The sequence below is a fragment of the Phalacrocorax carbo genome, chromosome 12 (genome assembly GCF_963921805.1).
Source record: "Phalacrocorax carbo chromosome 12, bPhaCar2.1, whole genome shotgun sequence".
Taxonomy (NCBI): Eukaryota; Metazoa; Chordata; class Aves; order Suliformes; family Phalacrocoracidae; genus Phalacrocorax; species Phalacrocorax carbo.
Genome location: NC_087524.1, coordinates 77,938 through 97,565, shown reverse-complemented (window position 1 = coordinate 97,565; position 19,628 = coordinate 77,938). Strand labels below are relative to the sequence as shown.

The following is a 19,628-nucleotide window of genomic DNA, read 5'->3' as shown; positions in this document are numbered from 1 at the left end:
CCAGACGGCAGAGTCTCAGATAGCACCGTGACAGCCCTGAGGAGAGGGGAAAGGAAAAAGTTACTTCTCAGGCCTCCTGCAGTCACCCTCAGTTCCCAAGAAGACCAGGCACTCCGTAGGTGCCTCAATTCTTTCTCCTCTCTGTTCAAATCAATATGCCATTCCCCTTCCTCCTCTTATTACATGTTAATGCAATTCATAAAACCTAAATATCGTGTTTGTCAGTAATGCCTCAAAAGCTCTCTTGGGTCTTACTCTGTTGTACACCCTCCTTCTGCCCCCTCCTCACTCCATCATTCAACCCAGTGTCCCCTAGGTTCTCATACATAATTCCTAAAACGCCAGGCATTCAAATAATAGATCAGAAAGCACAGAAGAAAAATAATTGCATGCATGAAGCAAGAAGTAGTAGGAAAACCACAAAGTCTAGAAAGCTATTTACAGAGTTCTAGGAAGTAGCTGTGTAATGTGTATGGGAAACCCAGCAGAATCAAATAGCAAGGTAACTGATTTCCTGATTCATGACAGAAATAGGGTTGATTGCCTGCATTTGGTGCAGGTTTGTACACACAAATGAGTCCCTTTCTTTAGCTCCTGTTCATTATGAGGTGACTCTCCCTGGTTTTTCTCCCATACCCAGTTGGGTTCTGGTTCTACGATGAAGGGAGCATATATTACTCGATTACTCAAAGGTGCACATACCTTTCAGCTTCTACGTAAAGCAGAAATCCTACAGAAAACATTGTCTTCCTGTTTCACATTGTATCAAAATCAAGTTGTCCACTGAATAAAGCTAGGGTCTAGCGGGGGGAAAAGGACCCCAAAACACAGCTGTGATTGTGGTAGAAAATAACCTGCACAGAAAATTGCAAGCAAAGATGATGAAGAAACATCAGGAGACAGTGTTTTCCACCTTTTTCCTAGGTTTTGCAGAGTTGTTTTTGCTTGCACCAAGTATGTATAAAACTTCCCAGTGTGATAAGTGGGTTGAAAGCACAAAGTGTTAACCCCCAGTACTGTTTGGAAGATCCTGTTTAAGAGTGCTGTAATGTATCTATGGGCAATAATCAGCCTTTATACCCTGCTTGAATTCAGGGCATGTATGGTAATCTCCTGGACTAAAGTTTACTGTTTTCCTCTCGCTTGCATCCATGTAACCCCTATGTATACCTCATATTGTGCCTATAGCACAGCTCTTATTCTCCCTCATTCATATCTACTGTAACACTGTGCTGTAAGCTTTCCACTGTCCAGTGCTGCATCCTTCACTGTGCCCAACAGATACACCAGAATGATCTGCGGGGGCCAGATGGCCTAGGTCCTGCCCCCACACTGCCATGGTGGTGATCTGGGAGCAACTCCCTGGAGCTGTGCCCGTGTAAAACAGGTGTAAGGGATAGCATAATTGAACTATAAACTGCCACTGCCCATTCTGGGCACCATCACAGAGCTTCATGGCTGGGGAAGGCATTTACATCTGCACAAAGCTGGAGGGTGTCAAATACTACTATCACAACTGACTATCTGTCCACACTTCACACCTACTCTGCACAAGTGCTGGTGGCCACAGAGGAGCAGGTCTTTTGGTGTTGGTCAAGCCCTGCTCACTGCAGGTTGTAAAAAGAGGAGTATTTTCTCATCACATTTATTTCTCTTGGATTGGATTAGCACCATGCTGGGCATTTGCTTAGAGTGCCCAGTGCCTGCTGTGAAGTCCAGTTGTGGTCTCTGAGATGCTGCTCTCCTGTTCAAGTTCCCTGCATTCGAAACCCTATTTATCAAGGGTCCTACTGCCTGTCACAAGGCAGTAGGACCCTTGGCATGTAGTGGGGGGCATAGTAAGAACAGCCACAATGTCTTCTTATATTGCATAAAATCAGCAACCCTTTGCTTCTCCTTTCACAAAGGCATGAGGTGCAGTGAGCTCTTAATTTCAAGAAGCTTCTAGCTCCATTTTGATAATCATTTAAGAAATTAATGTGATTTATATTATGGGTTGAGAAGCTGAGAAATGTAGCTACAACTATATGGTACCTTCTTGTTACTAGAGTGGTGCTAAACTCTGCCTCCTCTCTACTTCCTTCCAGCAGCTGATCTCAGACCATAGCTGGAATGACCATAGTCATCTTCTGTGCCTTCCTGAGCACAAATTACACTTCAGGGGAACAGTTTGTGCCAGATGGATATCATGTGGAAACCTGCTGGACTTTGAGACATGGTGTATCTCCAAAATACGAGGTAGCAGGGAAGTATGTGGTTGCTCTTCCCTGCCACGAGCATGACCAGCTGCTCCTCTGCTTCTCCCACCCCAGGGGTTCACAGCTGCTCCAGCAGGCAGCTGCAGGGAGAGAGGAGCCGAGTAGGCTGGAAGAGAGGAGAGTGCTCCCTGGCTAGCTGGTAATAGGAGGTGAGCAGGAAATGAATGTGAGCCTGCTTGTAAAACTCAAAAGAGAGACAGGGGAAAAGCAATAGCAAGGGGATGAAGAGAAGGCATGTCTGGCATGGTGTGTGAGGATCTCAATCAGGATATGAGCAGGTGTGCCTCGCAATTAGGACCAGGAACAAGGCACTGATGGCAATTCAGGGTGAACCAACTCCAGGAGATGAGACTTCTCTGTGGATCTCCAGCCTGAAAGGCAAGAGGCGAGAAGGGTTAGGGGCAAGGCTAAGGGCTCTGAAGTCCAGCGTCAAGGACTGATGGGAACTGTGGTCTGATGGGAACATAGCATTTGTATGCCAAGTCACAGTCTTGTGTGAGAAGTAAGAAGGTGGTAAGGAACTGGAAATGAGACAGGTTGAGCAGGCATATGAGGGAAAGTAAGCTAGGAGTAGAGAGTACAGGGCAGGATCTTTATCCAGGCTCAGAAGTAGTATCTGGAAGCTGAAACGATCAAATGGGCAGATTCCTTTATTCCCTAGATGCTGGTGGGTAGTATTTAGGTACTAGACCAATCACTGGACTCCTCAGAAAGTCCAGCAGCAAACCCCAAGATTTAAACCAGCCTCTTGTCCAGATCTTTCAGTGCTGTTGTGTCTGTGGCTCTTGCCAGGATCAAATTCTGAAGAGACATTGGCCACCTCCACTTTGAAAGATGATCCATAGTCCTCATTCAGTGCTATGTTAAGTCCCATTCTGTCCTTGCAACCCTGATCCTCCAGAGGTTATTTTCATCTGCATATGCATATGTACATACACTGGGTGGAGACACAGGACCTAACAGTGCAGTGGGAGTGTACTGCGCAGAGCCTGAGCCTTGAACCCAGGAGGAATATAAGACAGAGTTTATCCTATTAGTATGGCACCAGGATTTATAGGGTGATTTGGATAAAGTAGTTTTGCATCTGACACTTCTGCACCAAGGCACTTCTTTGACTGAGATTCTCACCTCCTACCTACCTTCAAATAAAATTATATGTCTCCATTTTCAGCTACCAGGCTGAGAACTAAATCCTGCTCCTTTCCCCTCTTTATGCACAGTTTCTCCTAAGAGACAGAAATGTCTAGTTCACTAGTCTAGAAATGTCAATGGTAGTTCTAGCAGAGACTTCACTTGTGCCCTGCCATCGTGCCAAGTTCAGCAGCTCAGGCTTTTTCTGCTGAGAATATTGTACAATCTCATATCTCTGCTGTAAGTAATACAATGAACTTGGCGTAGATAAGAAGTTACGTAAGGCTCTTACTGTTATCTTACCCACTCGTGCTACTCAGTGCTCAAAGTTTTAAATCATTACAAGCCTTTCTTGATGAACTGTTTTAGTTTTGGTTGGGAGGACAGGATTTACCTGGAGTGTGGTGAGGTTTGGTGGCTAAATTCAGTCTTTGCTTGAGTACATAGAGTTTCCACTTAGGTCAGCAGGATAGTACGTGTGCTGCCTGTAGGACATTTCAGCACTTCAGGGAGGAACTGTCGTAATCATACAAGGAACTGTCTGTATCTCACTGTGACAACCTCTCTCTCTCCAAATATACCCTTTGCTTAAGTGGCCTTAGGAACAGAGTGCACAGAGCTTTGCTTTCTCTGAACTGTATCTTCCAAATTAATTTATTTTTGCACTGCATTCTTGTGCCCCTAATTTCAAATAGTCTAAATTCAAATTGTTGATATCTGCAACATCATTTCAAGAGCAGCAGACGAGATGTCTCATTACACAGTGCTAGATGGACATAAGCAGTCGCTGAGACAGGCTGTCCCCTGAGCGCATTTTGATCATGTGGAAGTCTGGCAAACAACATCAGTCTGGCAAATAGTCTTCACCATTTTAATTTTCCAAAGATAGCAAATTAAACCTTGACCCTGCTCCCCTTTTTTCCTGCAGCCCAGGACTGATCTGTGCTGAAAGTATTCATAAACAGTGGATTTCAACATGATTCAATCCGTTCTGGGAAAAAAGTTGCAAAAGTCTTGATTTGGCTTTTTTTTTCCTGGTTGTTTTTTATTTTGAAATACATCATATATAATGTTTGTTATTTTAAAATATTTCAGATATGCTTGATCTCTTCCACTTCTACACAGACATCAGGAAGACTTGTCAGTAGTTTGTAGCATCACACAGTTAATGCCGGGCATTTTCTTGCTACTAAGAGGCTAAATGCACAAGATGTAGGACTGGGACAGAAATATGTAGGATTTGATCACAGAGCTGGAGTGTGTGTTGAAATAGCTGGTGTGCCCATGGTGTGTTACTTGGTGGGAGCCTGTTTGCCTGCGTGCCCCACATGCTACCACTCTGGGAATCCCCTCCAAGCTGCAGCAAGCCTCTGGCTGCCAAAACTCCCTGGTATGAGGCTGGTCTTCTCCTCTGGTATGTGGGACTGAGCAACACCATATGTGAATGCCAAAAGAGGATAGATCAGGAAGAAAGCATTTCCTAAGATTTTAAACGCTCCAGTTTTAACACCACATCAGGTGAATGCCAAAATCCCAGGTAACTCAGAGAAGAACAGTGGCAACATCTAGTGGCTGTTGAAGCTATAGGTCTGTACTGCCTGGAAATACCCTTATTTTTCCTACATGCCACATACTTGTCCTGTGGTGCTCTTTGCTGGACACTTTTTCCATCGGGTATGATTGTTTGGGGGGAGATATCCCCACTAGGCACCTTTACTATTTTCTGGTTTTAAACTACTCTCTGAGTAGTGCACTGAAGTCCAAGTTCATCCTTAGCCTGCTGCATAGCTGTTCAGCAGTCCTTCATTTTTGCTTTGGGCCAGTAACCTCAGGGCTGTATCCTCTTCCACCTTTGAAAGTCTGTTTGTCTGGCTCCTTCTGACATGGTCTGCTGTGAGAAGAAATTGTTCTCACTTGAGAAGGTTGTAGAGGTTAACAGGGAATTTAATCAGCGCTGTGGACACAGCAACTGTCCTGCAATGTGTCAAACCATCTGGAGTAGCTCATAATCTTACTATGTCAGCTTTATTAAGCAAAACAACATGCAGTCCTAATCTGCAGCTTGTGGATCTGTAGACTTATTTCTCTGGGAGCTGTGCTTCTGATTGGACAGAAGTTCAGGTTTGGCATCAGCAAACATTGCTGCCCCTTTGTGTTTCCTGTCTGCAAGTCAATCCGAGGTATGCTGGATAGTCCCAAGACCCACCTCCAGACCACTACATAAGGGACCCCCTCCTTGTAATTAATCTGAAAAATATCCACAAAATGATACCTGGACAAGTGTAGTCCAGGTACACATGTGCAGAGTCTCCAGTCTAATCCTACAGCCGACCTCAGCATCTCCTGCAGTGCTCAGGAATTGCTCTTTGTGAGTGACATGCATCTGGGAAAGGTGATCTGCTAATGCTTGTCCTAAACAGAGCACAGCGAACCCCTCAGGACCCAGAAATTGAGTAGTCTTTAACCTGAATTGGGTTAGAGTTAGGATTAGGCTTAAACCCTGAGGATACAATGGGATATATTTGATTTTCTCACTGATTTTGTTTTCTGATCTCTTGGTTAATATTAAGAAAAAGTTGAATTGTTCACTGTGAGTTTATATTTGGATTTACTAGAGCTGACAAACTTCCGGTAATACTAGATTTACAAGCAGAGGGTAGGTTTTAGGTTAGAGCAGGCTGAGAGGCAGGGCTGGGGCTGGCCCATAAATTTCTTCACCCTGCCAGTGAGTGTGTGTTTTATAGCCTGTAGTGCCAAAGTTTTGGATCTCACTTAAGTTTTGGCTTGCATTGGGCTTTTTTAATATATAGGGGGTTTAAGTCCAATTTAGGTGTCTTTACTGCTGAGACATCCCATCCTTTTTTGGACTCCTTATATTCTCTTGGCCTTAGTAGTTCGTTGGTAGTGATAACTGCATGTGCTGTACACATAACAGGTCCTCCTGGGTGCCAAGCAAAGAAGGTGACAAAATGCCATAGGTAAAGTGCATATCACAAGTTTATTCTTCTGCACAAACAATAGAAAGTGACTGTAAATTGGTAAAGAAAGACGAAACAGAAAAGGAAAAAAAGTATTTCCATAAACAAAGATGCCAACTCTGTTCTGGGGTCACATCTTCCGCAAGGCAGAGCACTGCTGCTGGGCTCCCATTTTCAGAGCACTGACAAGTCTCTTCTAGAAAGAGGGTCTGGTAGGGGATGCTTGATATTACAGCAGAAAGGGAGCATATTATTGCTGAGGGACAATCTTGGCTTGCACTGTGCTCATGTCTAGCAGTCAGTGACTCTTCATCACACCAGTGTCTTCTGAGATTCTTCCTCCCAGCTGCTACAGGATCTTGAGATTATCTCTGGCAGGTGTTCCCATATATTCAGATGGAAAGGACTGATATTTCTGAAGCAAGATAAACCCCCAGAATTGCCATAGCTGCAGTGTGTAACCTGCAGCCTAATAGAGAGGAGGGATGATAGGCAGTTTTTAATCAGAGCCCATGTAGACATCTTCAGCCTACCACTGCAGCTTATAACTTAGCAGGTGGGAGCTAAAACTTGTCAAACAACTCTTTATTTTGGTACTTGTTCAACAGCTGAAGAACTAGTAATTTGGAGAGGCTCAAGACAAGCTTATATGATTCAAAAGTATTCCTTGTAACCTCACCTGTGACCTTTCTAACAGGTCAGCCACAATATTTTCATAAGCAAACACTAGCAGAGCTGCTTGAAGCCAGCAGTAGTGCAGGTTTCTTCCTTATAGCTTAGCAGATGCATCTCAGTTTTATTTCTCATCTCATGCTACTTGCAGCCACAGGCTTTATTTGGGATACACCAGAAGCACTGTAGGCCTCATCTGCAACACCCTCTGCTTCTGCAGGTCAAGCCCTGTGTTTGCACAGGGATTAAGAAAAGATGGGGGAGGGCTGAGATCCATCAACTACTTTGGCTTTGCTTCTAAACATAGCTTTGAACCAAGTATGTTAGAAGTGAAGTGCAGGATCCCCAGCCTCCTGGTTCTCTTCCTTGCTCTGATGTTTAATATTCATTCTCCAATCAGACCTACTTTTTCTTTCATCTCCTTCCCATTGCTTTATCAGAAATGATGGGTCAGGTGCAATTATTCCACCCACTTGGGTCCTGACATCTGACATTCATCAGTGTTTTGGCCATTACTCCTAGGCGTGCATCAGTGTCTCCCAGAAATCTGGGGTGAAATACTGAAATACTAACTACATGTAATCTCCCTTACATGCTAAGGCCAGACCTCTCTTTTTTTCCAGTGGCAAAATGAATTTCCCAAGATGCTTAGGCCCTGAGAGCACTTACCTTTAGGAACCTGAGGGAGAGGGACACTGGAGTAAGATTCACACTTTCTGAGGTTATTTCTTCACTGCAGAATTATCTTGAGCACCCTTCGTCTGGTCCACACAACCCCTCTCTACACCTGAGTTCAGTAATGCTTTCACCCTGGGCTAGCTTGTCTGTCTAAAGCTAGTGGCTAAAAGCACTAGGGAATGGCAGACAGCACTCTACAAGGAGACTAAAGACAAAGCTTTTGGTGCACCGCAAGTCCTTGAGTTCCCTCCCATAGCTTTCCTAGAAAAAACAGAAGACTCCACCTTCCATGTTTGGGAAGAATCACAGAGATGCAGCTTGCTACAGCATACAGGATTTTTTTTTCCAGAGACACTGGCAATGCAATACAGCACAGGATGAGTGAGAAAGCAATAATCCCAATTAGGTTTTGTAGCATAGCTGCTCCCCTTCACCAGAGCTAAGTGGATTCTGGTGATCTAAATTAACTCTGTGGTGACAGCTTGTCATAAGGCCTCCCCTCTGGGGTTTTCCAGGAACACGTACAATCACCTCATCAGTTCAGGTCGGCTGCCCCATTGTTATTCAGCCAGGTGCAGCACCTCTTCCGTCTCAACCACCCCTTTGCTCATTAACGCAAGACATTCGCAAAGGTTTTTCTCTCCATCCTCTCTTGTGGCTAATAGTCTGCCAAGTGAAGTAAGTGCTGTCCTCCTCTCTCAGCATGCTCATCCTACGTTTCACAGCCCCCAGGAATGTGCACTGCAAACACAGGCCTGCAGAACAAGCCCAGCTAGAGTGTGAAGGATTCAAAGGCAGGATTGTGTATTACTTTTCTCTCATTCTCTCCCTCCCAAGCTTGTCTGGGACAGAGCTGCTAGCTAGGTTCTCTGGCCCTCTTTTTCTTTGTGAGAGAACACCCATGCAGAATTTCCAGGTGCTCACATAGAAACTCTTTTGAGCCTTCAAGAAAAAGTAGAGCCCCCAGCTATTGTGAAAAGAGCTACACATTGTAAGCTCCAGCTTGGTGTGCTTGAGGGATCACACTGCAAAAGTGGCTGCTGCAAAAGAGGAAGCACAGGCAGAAGGCAAATGGCAGGGGTGTGTGCAAACCAGAGCACAAATGACATGCACGCCACACATGCACAGTCCCTACTAATACCCTGAATTCTTCCTTGGGAAAGGGAATGCTTTCTTCCTGTATGCGTTTAGTGTAGGGATTAAGTCTGAGGGTAGCCTGGGACATTCAAGGAATAACCAGTCCTGTTTCCCCAGCATTGCCAGCAGACTGAGCTCTGTATGTGTATGAGAGTGCAGATCCTCTGGGACTCTCAGAGCACTTCAGTTCTTACCAAATAGACCCCAAGGATATTTAAATCATTTAGTATTAAAATCTACTTCTGACTTTCTGTTTGCCTGTCCTCTACTTCCATACTGAGAGTGTCTGTAAAGGGGATCCGCTTTCCAGCTCATCACAAAGTTTTCAGCAAGTTTTGTCATAATCCATTGCCAATCTAGCCACACTTCTATTGTAAACAAAAAGATGATGTGCAAATGCATATTCAATCCCGTCTCCTTTTAAAGCCAGCTATACGTTCTCCCACGCAATCCTCCTTTGTACTTACAGCATCTGTATCCTGTTCCAGTGGGACTAACGCTGCAGGACTTTCCTTGGTGAGCTAGCCACTGCCTGAGCTTAGCTTTGACTTCGGTATCCTCAAAAATCAATACTTCCTTCTGTGGTTCCTCCAGCTTGTGATAGCCCCATCAAGTCCTTTCAATGTCCCTCTTTGGCAAACTGCTCCCAGACCTCATAGCTGTGTTAAGCACCAGCTAGGATGACTCTGCCTTTTACCCCCAGCCCTGGTGACTGGAGGAACAGGCACACATAGCCACTCTTCTGCACAGGGCAGGCTGCTCATGCCTGCATGCGCAAACACCCCTCACTGTGCTCTCTTGCCTCATTTCCCATTTTCCTCGGGAGGGGAGTCTGGGAGACGTGTCCAAGGTGAAGCCCCACGTCTGCTTTCACTCCCCGCTGAGTGCGGCTGTGTGCGTGTGCGCAGACTAACAGGCTCAGAGAAAAGCAGTCTAATCAGGAAGCTAGGGCTTCTGTACTGCATCCCACCTCTGATGCTTTCTTCCTGGAAAGCTGTTGCCCCCTAGTCTCACTTCATTCAGGGGTGACTCCAAAGCCCTTTGCAAAAGAAAACCGCTACTGCCTGCATGTCCTCATGTGAGACAGACCCTGCCATTCGACCCCTCCAGTGGTGGGTTTTGCTGCTGCGTGTAAGTTCCTGGTCTGTGTGCCACATGTGTGCCCTCTCTCCTAATTCTTCCGCCTGCTATAAGCCAGTAAGCCTTGCCGTGAAGCTGCCCATGTGAGACCAAGGGGAGACTAGGGGAGAGGGTGGTGCAGAAGGGCGTAATTTTTTTTTCTCTTTTCTTCATTTTGCATCACTCATCCCAATGTGCTGAGCTGACATGAAAGACAAAACGAGCACTACCTTTGCGGGGCCATGGACAGGATGGGAGGGGTGCCTACCTCAGTGGTGACCAAAGCTTGGCCTCCACACATTGGCCTGCATCCCTGTTCTTGCTGGTGAGAATTTGGGCCTGGCCACCTGAAACCGAGAGGCTGAGGCTGGGTTTGGGGAAGGCCCCTGTCCTGCCTGACCAGGCTCTGGGGAGCTCTGGTATGGCTTAGGGGACTGGCTGAGCTCTACCTGGAAGGGTGCTGGTGTAGTGGGGGCAGAAGAGGCCATTTCTGTTCTCCACACTAGCTCATCCAACGTGGTGGCTGAGCGGGGCGCAAGCACGGTAGGTGCCAGGCTGCTTGAGGTTGACATGGGGACCGGAGTGGAGAAGCGATGAATTTCCTGGGTCTTGACTGTTTTTATGGGGACCTGCTTGGCTGCTGTGAAGGATGAGCTAGCCTGCAGCGTTGGCTGATGAGGAGGATCCTGAATGCTGGGGCTTGGGGTATCCCCAAAACAGAACATGGCTGACTTTAACTGATAGGGCTGGTGGTGCATTAAATCAATGACCTTGATCCCTGATTTCTGGCCAGGTGCCTTTTTCACTTTGCTCTCTGCTTTGCTAGCCTGAGATTTGCTGGCTGCCAGGGGATAGAAAGGGGAATGCATTGGGTTGTAAGCTATTGGAGGGGGAGCCCGGATGTTGGGTGAGTATTTCCAGGATGAGGGTAGAGAAGGGGAAGGAGAGGGGGTCCTGGGCTTGGACTCTGGCTTTGGTGTTGTCTCCACCACAAATTTGTCCATGCGGCTCTGGCGTTTGGCAAAGAGCTCTGCCCCCTTGCCTTTAAGCTGAGGCATGTCTTGGGCACCATTTACCAGTCCAGCATCTTGCTGCTGAGGTTTAGGAGCCACTGGAGGTGGGGTCTTGAACTTGCGGCCAGAGGACTGCATGAAGTTGCAGGCCTCAGCACCCAGGCTGAGGAAGTCCTCCTCAGGCCCAGACTCGAAGCCTGCCCCGGGGTGGTCACCTTTTGGCTTCTCATCCAGGTTCTGCACCAGAGATAGAAGCTCAGGATTGGGTGAATTCTTCTTCTCCTCAATCTTACTGAACATGGGTTTCTTGTTGCCCCGCCGGCGAGCCTCCTGCAGGATGCCTGTGCGGGGAGCCGGCACAGCAATCCTCTGCTCCCTGGAGGTTAAGGGCTCAGAATGAGGTCGTGGCATTGCTGGTGAGATGGCAGGAGAAGGCTGCTTTGGCATGGGGGAACTGCTTATCATGTGCTGTGATGGTGCTGGACTAATATACAGAGAAGAAGAGGCTGTTCCAGGGACTCGTGGCTGGGATGCTACAGAGGCCACCTCCCCTCCTGGCTTTGAGGGAGCTGACAGAAAGATAGAGGTGGTGGATGTTCGGGCAGTGTTGGCAGAAGGCTTAGTCTCTGGAGCACTTCCTCCTCCTCTTGGCTGTGACTCCAGTGGTGGTGTTGGCCTTCCTGGTGCAGGAATATACAGAGATGTGGAGGAGCTGACTGGACTGCGGTGTGTTGGCACTGTTGCATTGTCAGGTGTTCCTGGAGCCAGAGGTGCGAAAGGGGGAACCACTGTGCTTTGCCCACCCAGACTTTCACTAGGTTTTTTGGGTGCAGATGGCCTGAAGATGACAGAGGATGTTGCTGGGCGTTGTCTGGAAAACCCAGGAGTAAAGGGCTGTGCAGACCTGTTGAACATGCTCGTTGTGCTTGCAGAGAAGGAGTTGGGGGTGCTTGGGGAAGGTGGGAAGAAAGTGGGGCTTAGGGGAGCAAGGAGCTGAGTGGGGAGGGTGGCTGACTGCTTGCTGGGCACTTGCATGCCTTCCAGGTAGATGCTGAGGGGCACACTGTCTGCCTTCTGTGGCACAGGCATATCTCCGTTCACTATGCTGTGCTGTGGCTGGGCAGCTGGTGCAAGCTGGGGGCTCTTCTGCACTGGGACTTTCTCAACTGTGTACTTCCCAGCCCGTTCCCTCTGCTGCTCAAATAATCGTGCTCCTTTACCTGAGGCCTCACTCAAACCTTTTTGTTTCTCTTCCTTCTTTCTAGAGTCAGGCTTGGCCTTTTCAATGTTCAGGTAAGTGTTGTCCCAGTCTGAGTGATTTGTTAGGCTTCGGGCATCAGAGAAACCTTCCTCATCAAATTCAGACTCACTAGTTGGAAAAACTCCGTCTTCCTCCTCGTAGGAGCGGTCTCCGTCAACACTCCCAAAGCTTACCAATGTATACTTCTTAGCCCGCTGCCTGCGCTTCTTAAACATCAGCACCCCCTTGGAGTGGGGGTTGGGTGCATCTGTCAGCAGGGATGCAATGGTTTTGCACTTGGTTTTGGCTTCTTTCACGTTCTTCTCTTGGATGCTCTCGTGGCGGTGAAGCTCTGCAAGAGACAAAAAGAGGCAAGCTCAGAGCTCAGCAAGAGGCTGGGTGGGCAAAGATGGACAGTGATATGGCTATAGGTATTCTAGTGCCCATATGAGGAAACACACTGTCCCCCCCTGCCCTTCTTTTTCTTTCCTACCTTTGCTGATAGTGTTTTTAGGAGCTTCTGAGAGAAACCCAGATGCAGTTTTCTCTTTCCATGCAAACACAATAGAAGTCCATGCAGGTGGTGGTGGAGAAACTCTCCCACTCTGACAGATGGTCTCTGTTTCCTGGAATTTCCTATTTCTGCAAGAAATAGGCCAAGAGTCCCAGGCTATATCTCACAGCAGTTTTGCAGTACATGCCCTTGCTCCTGGGAAGTTTTACCATTTACTTATCACCCTGAAGGTGGAGCCCTGCTTTTTGTACACTTCCTCCTACATTATGGAAGATTACCAGGAGCAAGCAATCCCTCTGGCCTGGAGAGTTTGGGAAGCAGCCGCTGCTACTGTTAGCACCCATGCATGTGTGCAGTGGGAGAGGTTTTCTGCAGGCACAACTGGGCTGCTCCTGCTCTGGGCCCTGCAGTGCCAACTACACAGTCAGAGTGCCTTGCACCAGCACCGTCTGTAGGGTTGTTTGCTGCTGCCTGCAGCAGTCCTGCAACAGCAGGATGCGTGTTTTCACCCTTGCAGCAGTCCCATGCCCCATGCCCAGCAAAGAAGAGCATTTGCCCCTGAGCAAGAATCTCAGATCTCCACAACTGATCAGCCAGGCCAGAAGGAATCCACTTAGACAGGCTTGCTTGGAAAAGCCAACACCTGTTGGGACACTGGCATGAAAGTGTGGGATAATAATTTTCCACCTGCTCTGCCAGCCCAGTGGTCAGTAAAGCCCCAGGGAGGAATGCTGTGTTCTCTGCCCTACATGTAGGGAAAGCAGGGGGTGAACAAGATTCAATAGTAAAACCAAACTCAACTGCCCTAAGGAAGGTGTGGACATGCTTTGAATCAGTGTTCAAGTGACAGAAATCAGTGCTAACCTCACACATAAAAAATCATACCTAAACCATAGAGTAATTTCTCATTTCTTTCATTTAATCCTTTTCCTTACTCCCATTGTCTTTTTCCCAGATGATAGTACAGATGAAACATCCATTCAGTGCCTGCATCTAATAATTTGTCAAAAAATTCCATAGCACCTTGTCCAGCCCTCACATTCTCCAGAAAGAGGTCAAAAATTATGCCCTGCTGAAGGGAAAGAAGAGAGGAGAGGAGAGCTGCAGGCAATGCTCGGGGACGGTGTTAGCTTAGGACAGGATGGAAGTTGCTCAGCCCTCTCGAGATCTCACTTCTGACCATTTTATCACAGAGCATTCATTCAATGGGGATCTGCTAATGTGGCAAAGTTACCTGCAGTGTGGGACAAGTTGCTTACCTAGGAAGGATACTAGTTTTCCTGAGGGCTACAGATGCCCCCCAGAACCTGTCTAGGATGCACAGTTGTGGCAGGTGTCATGATTCCATACTGCACCAGTGTAACCACAGCAGAAGGAGCTTCCCCCTCTCACCCCATGCTGAAAATAAGGTGTTGATTTGCAGAGAACTCATGCTTCTAGGAAGCTTAAGGAAAAACTCTTTTCAGGGTTTGCAGCCATTCCATAGCACATGCTGCTGCTTTGGGATTTCAGCAAAGGGACTTTGGCAGTTTGAGATAACCTCACATGGATGCACAGTCCATTCCTCCCCTTTGCACCCAGAAAATTGGAAACGGCAAAACCATTGCTGAAAAAATGGCTCATTATTTGTACTCGCACTTGCAAAGGGAGGCTTTCTGCAAAACTTTCCTTACAGAATGAGAATGACTCCACCTTGCTGAACCAAGACTGAATTAGTTTCCAGGTTTTTGTGGAGACTTATTGGTCTTCAGGGCAGTCATAGACTTGCCCTCAAAGATCTGCTGTCCATCATGGAAAGGAGCTACAGTCCCTGAAGGTCTGTCCACTCCACTTAGAAATCTGCACACATGTGTCCCTGGGGGTTGTTCACAATGGAGGAAATAAGAGAGATTTCTTTCTTGCTACAAGCATCCTTGCTACAAGCTCCTACACCTCACCTGGCTCATATTTTGCTTCTAAAGCAAGGAGGAGGAGCAGCACTACAGAATCTTAGTCAAGTCCAGAATATGTAGACTCTGGGCCCTGAGTGACTCACAGGAGGATTTCTGGCATGGGCAGCTAACAGCTAGGGAGCTACACCATCTAAAGTGAGTGTCTATGCAGCCCCTTCTGGCAGCAGCGTACCATGAGAGCGTTCAACTCTGATCTAGCAAAAACTGTCAGAAAAATATAAAAGTAGACAGTCTTGGCTATGCCTCCACCAACTCTTGGTCCTGGCTTAGCATTAGCATCCACACACAACTTCCCTAGGAAGTTGCTCTGAACTGCTTTGTGCTCTGAAGCAGCCAGCACGTAAGGCCCTCTGGGACATCTCCCTCTTTTCTTCCTACTTTACTTCTCACCAAAGACTACAGCACATAAATAATTACACCGATCCTCCCCACAGAAAAATGATCATGGTATTCAAGCTACAATCTCCCACACTAGTTTAAGAAAAAAGGGAAGGAGAAGTCTCCCTGAGACGACTTGCTAGCAAGACTGAAATCAGAAATCTTCCTGAGATGACTTGCTGAGCAAGAGAGAAATCAGAAGAGGCAAAAGAATAGGGGAAAGAGAGAAGAAAAATGAGAGGAAAGGAAAGGAAAAAGAAAAAAAAAGAAGAAAAAGAAAAATAGAAAAAGAAAAATAGAAAATAAAAAGAAAAGGAAATAAAAGAACAGGAAAAGGAAAAGGAATTAGAAATGAAAATGGGAAAGAAAAAGGAAAGGAAAGAAAAGGAAACAGAAAAGAAAAAGAAAAAAGGAAAAAAGAAAAGAAAATAAAGGAAAAGAGAAAAGAAAAAATAGAAAAGAGGAGACATCTATACCTGCATAAGGCTGATCCAAGCTTGAGAAGGCAGAGTCCAGACCTGGAGAGCTGGGCATGTTACAAAGCCCATTTAATTCACAACTCCCCATAAACAGAGAGGGAGGCAATGAGAGAGAAGCAAAGCAGTTCCCTGCTGGAGCAGAACCAAAACTCTGAGGTGCCCAAGCCCTTTCCTATCAGCTCCACAAGCCTTTTAAAGCCTCTCTTTTGTCTCTTAGGCATTGCTGCTGAAAGCCATGAGGTCACTTTGTCTATTTTTGTCGTCTTAGCTTCATCACTGAGCAGTGTGATGGACATTGTCACCTGCCACTTAAACACCATTTTTTCCCCTTCCCTCTAATCCCTGTGAGGAGAAACTCCTCTTTTTAATTGGTGTTTCCAATGCCTCAATGTCCAGCATTTCTGTACATGAGCAATATGAATAGGACCAGCGAGAGAATCCTAGAGCCGAGGGATACTGCCCTGTGATTCTTTCTCCCAGCAGTCCTTGCCCTAGCAACACTGTAGCCCAGAACTGGAGCAGGCCATCTCCAGCGTTAACGAGTCTGAAGTGAAGGTCTGACCATGCCTCCTGAAATGCACTAGCCATCGCTGCATGCGAAAGAAGAACACTTTCACAGGCAATGTTGCTGTAAGAGAGACCTGTAATGCCTCATACAGAGGCTCTTGCAGCAAGAGCAATGAAAGTGGTTAAGTCTCTTTCTTGATGAATATTTATACATAGAGGGATAGAAGGTTTTGGGAAAACCTTGTAGAATATGATATATACAATATACAATTGGAAGTGAAAATACAGCTCTGCAGTACAGAAAAAAATTCTCTCCTACGAACATTCAAATGGAATAAATCAAAGAGTAAATGGAAGGGTTATAAAACTCTCCTAAATGCTGGTACGGTGGATAATTTTTATAGGAAACTTTTTGTTAACTTTTAAAGCACTTGATTCTGTTGGAATAATCCACAAAAAGAAAAACTTCTACTAAGCAAAGCCTACAAAAATTTTTCCATTAACTAAATTTCACTGAAGTGAAATGAATTACATTACTAATTACAGTAGAGAGAAGTGTAAAAAGTATAAATCTTTTCAAGATCAGGCCATATTAAAAGACAGCATTTTAATGTATGCTTAGGAAAACTACTGACCAAGCAGGCATATGTAATGTCAGATACTGTTCATGTTCACTAGGAAACAAAACCAGTAAATTTTATTACCAAAGACCAAATTCTAGAAAAGCCATTACCATAGAAAATAAGCACACTGCTATTTTCGGAGGTAAAAAGCCTCTTCCTCTGTGATAAAATACTACTTGTCTAGCATTTTTTTCCATGGATTAACTAGAATTTTGTTCTTCCAGCTGTTTGTGTTAGGCAAGGTCATTTTCCATGGCTAACATTGCAAATAGCTCAGTAAGTCATTAGTGGCTATAGACATCTCATGCTTTTCATACATGGAGTCCTTTCAAAATAAGATTTGGATAGGTTATATAACCAATACTTCTAAGTATTTCCCTGTTGAAAGCTTCAACCTTTCAAGCTTCGACCAGTGTTTGAATTGCAAAAGTAAAGCAGAGGAGTATATATTCTTTTACTCAAAAGAAGTGGCAAAACTCTCAGGGCAGAAAACTTGTTTCTCATTCTTGGATATTTGGACACTTCCATCACATAATCTGTGGACAATATAAAATATAGATATGGCTTCAACTCCAGTTTAGGATGCTACCAGCAAATGCTTCTGTCTTTCTCAAGTCTGCAACATTTAAACATGTGTCTGAAATTAAAGCTTAAGTACTTGTCAACCAGTATTTCTTTTTAAATGGCTAGTGATTTTAAGAGCTCCCACTGAGACTCTGCCCCACTGCAGTCTCCTGATTTTACAAAAACAGAAATCAAGCTTCTCTGCAGATGAATTGACAGCCCATGGGAAAAAGCATGTGCAGTCATTTTGTAGAGTTTTGACCATTCATAGCCATTCTGCAACTCCCCCACTGCTATTGAAGAACTCTGCTAGGCAGAGAGGGTGTGGAAACATTGCTATGCGTGGCTGCAATGTATTAGTCTTGTGGTATCCTGCTGGAGACTCGAATAGCTTGTTCGCTCAAAAAAGTCTCCCTCAGTTGAGTAAGAGTTTGCCTTTCTTCCTGAGCTAGATGGAAATGTGTCCTCAGTGTAAAAGATGGCACACATGGCCGGCTTTCCTGTGCTGACAGCTCACACTGGATATTCCTTACATAGTCTTCTGTGATCTGACTGCCAAAGGAGAGCTTTCTTTTGCCAGGACAGCACCTGCTGAATACACTAGTGAATCTGTCTTTTGCAGTTTTAACCCGATTTCCTAAGAAAGGTTTATGCAGTCATACTACATGTATTTCGATCTTATCTGTTTCACGATAATAGCCTTTGAGCCTATTTGCTAATTTTAAGAGTCTGATGTCACAAAGATACAATGCTCCTACAAGTTTACATGAAAATAGGTGGCTGGACAGAGGAGATAGACGTCACCATAGGAAGCAGGAAGCCTGAGTACAGTCTTAATAAGGCACAGAAAACTGAGGAATGCACACAACAGACAGATAATGAGTTCTCATTTTGAATGTGAGAGACCTCAGACAGATTTGCATTTTACTAGACATGAGAGAATGAGATACCAAATATAAGACATAAGTTAAAAGGATGCCAGGATCTGTTAATTCTGCTGCTCACAAAATTGCTTGATGTCTGATAGCAGGATACAACTGATTCATCCTCTCTTTGTTCTTCAGGGTTTCCAGCATCCACTCTCTAGTAATACAGACAAGCATATGTTCACCGTCTGTGTCTGTGAACTTGATTAATCCTGTAGCACTTGCCATATATTCTTGTTAGCCAATTGATTTTAGTCCTTTTCTGCAACCAGCCAAGTTCCTACTACACTTAAAAATCCAGCCTTTCATGAGACAACTGTATACCTTTCATGTCTTATGTCACCTGCTGATTAATACACAGCAATCTCGCTGAATCCTCAGGCCATCCACTAAAAATGATATTATTGCTATTTCCTGTTACTGCTTGCTAGGTACAACACACTCAAGAGAAACAAAAAACATTTTAAAAGCTTCACTAGCAAGAGTTTGCAGTTGAAAAAGCAGATAGGAAGACAATAGTGGTGTGTCTCCTCAATCCAGGTAACCCACCTCCCTCCCCCATGTTCCCCACACACCTGGGTTTCTGTGGGAAGAAAGACCAGAGAAAAGCTGCAAGGTGTCTCAGCGAGGTCCTGGTTCTGAATAGCAGCAGTTTCAGGGCTGTGGGGTGCCCCACAGCACATACTCCCTGTCCTGGCTAGATGCAGCCAGAGGACAAGATCCACTGACAGAAGAGTAGAGGGTCGGGATTTTTAATCATCTGTCTCCTCACCAGTCATATAACATTGAGGTGGAGAGGACATTTGATTGACATATGTTAGTGTTTAATGATCCACGGGTGAAAATATAGACGTAGTCCTGCTAGATTCAGAAGCCCGATGAAACACTACTACAAACTTAGTCAGTTATTTAAGCTGACATCATGAGCCATTAATAGTTATGTTTTCTCTACTATTCTTAGCCAATTGTGCAGTCACCTTACAGTATCCATATTTCTCTCATTGGAAAAGTCATGTGGAACCATATCAGATACCTTACAGAAGCCAACATATACTGTGTCCACCTTATTTCTTTAGCCACGAAGTCTTATCTTACTGAACAGGTCAAAGACTGTCTTGCTAGTGTTTGTTAGTCCATGTTGTTTCTACTGATCATTTTGTTTTCCACAAACCGTGCTCAACTACTTTGTTCACCTAACTGAAGCTTAACATTTTTTTTCCTTATCACCAGAGCCTGTGTCTATAAGAAGGGTGCTATTCCTGGTCTTTTTCCCTGAAACCCTTCCCATTATTCCAGAGTATATATCAAGGACTGAGGGCCATTCTGATACAATTTTCACTAATTCCTTACATTTCATCTCTACAGAGAATATGATTCAGCCTTGTCGTTGCGGTATACTCAGTGTATCGAGATATGCTGAGTCTACTTGCTCCTGTTCCTGCTCCTATTTCTTACATAC

The 19,628-nt window shown here is 45.4% G+C and overlaps 1 protein-coding gene across 1 annotated transcript in view; it reads right to left on the bottom strand.

Annotated features, from left to right (window-relative positions):
* Window positions 1-6,368: 6,368 nt before the first annotated feature.
* SYNPO2L (synaptopodin 2 like) overlaps window positions 6,369-19,628 on the bottom strand; it is a 39,913-nt gene continuing 26,653 nt past the window's right edge. Inside the window, exon 4 of the mRNA XM_064463590.1 lies at window positions 6,369-12,578. Coding sequence (XP_064319660.1) covers window positions 10,243-12,578 — 2,336 coding nt within the window. The 3' untranslated portion in view covers window positions 6,369-10,242. The remainder of the gene's footprint in view (window positions 12,579-19,628) is intronic.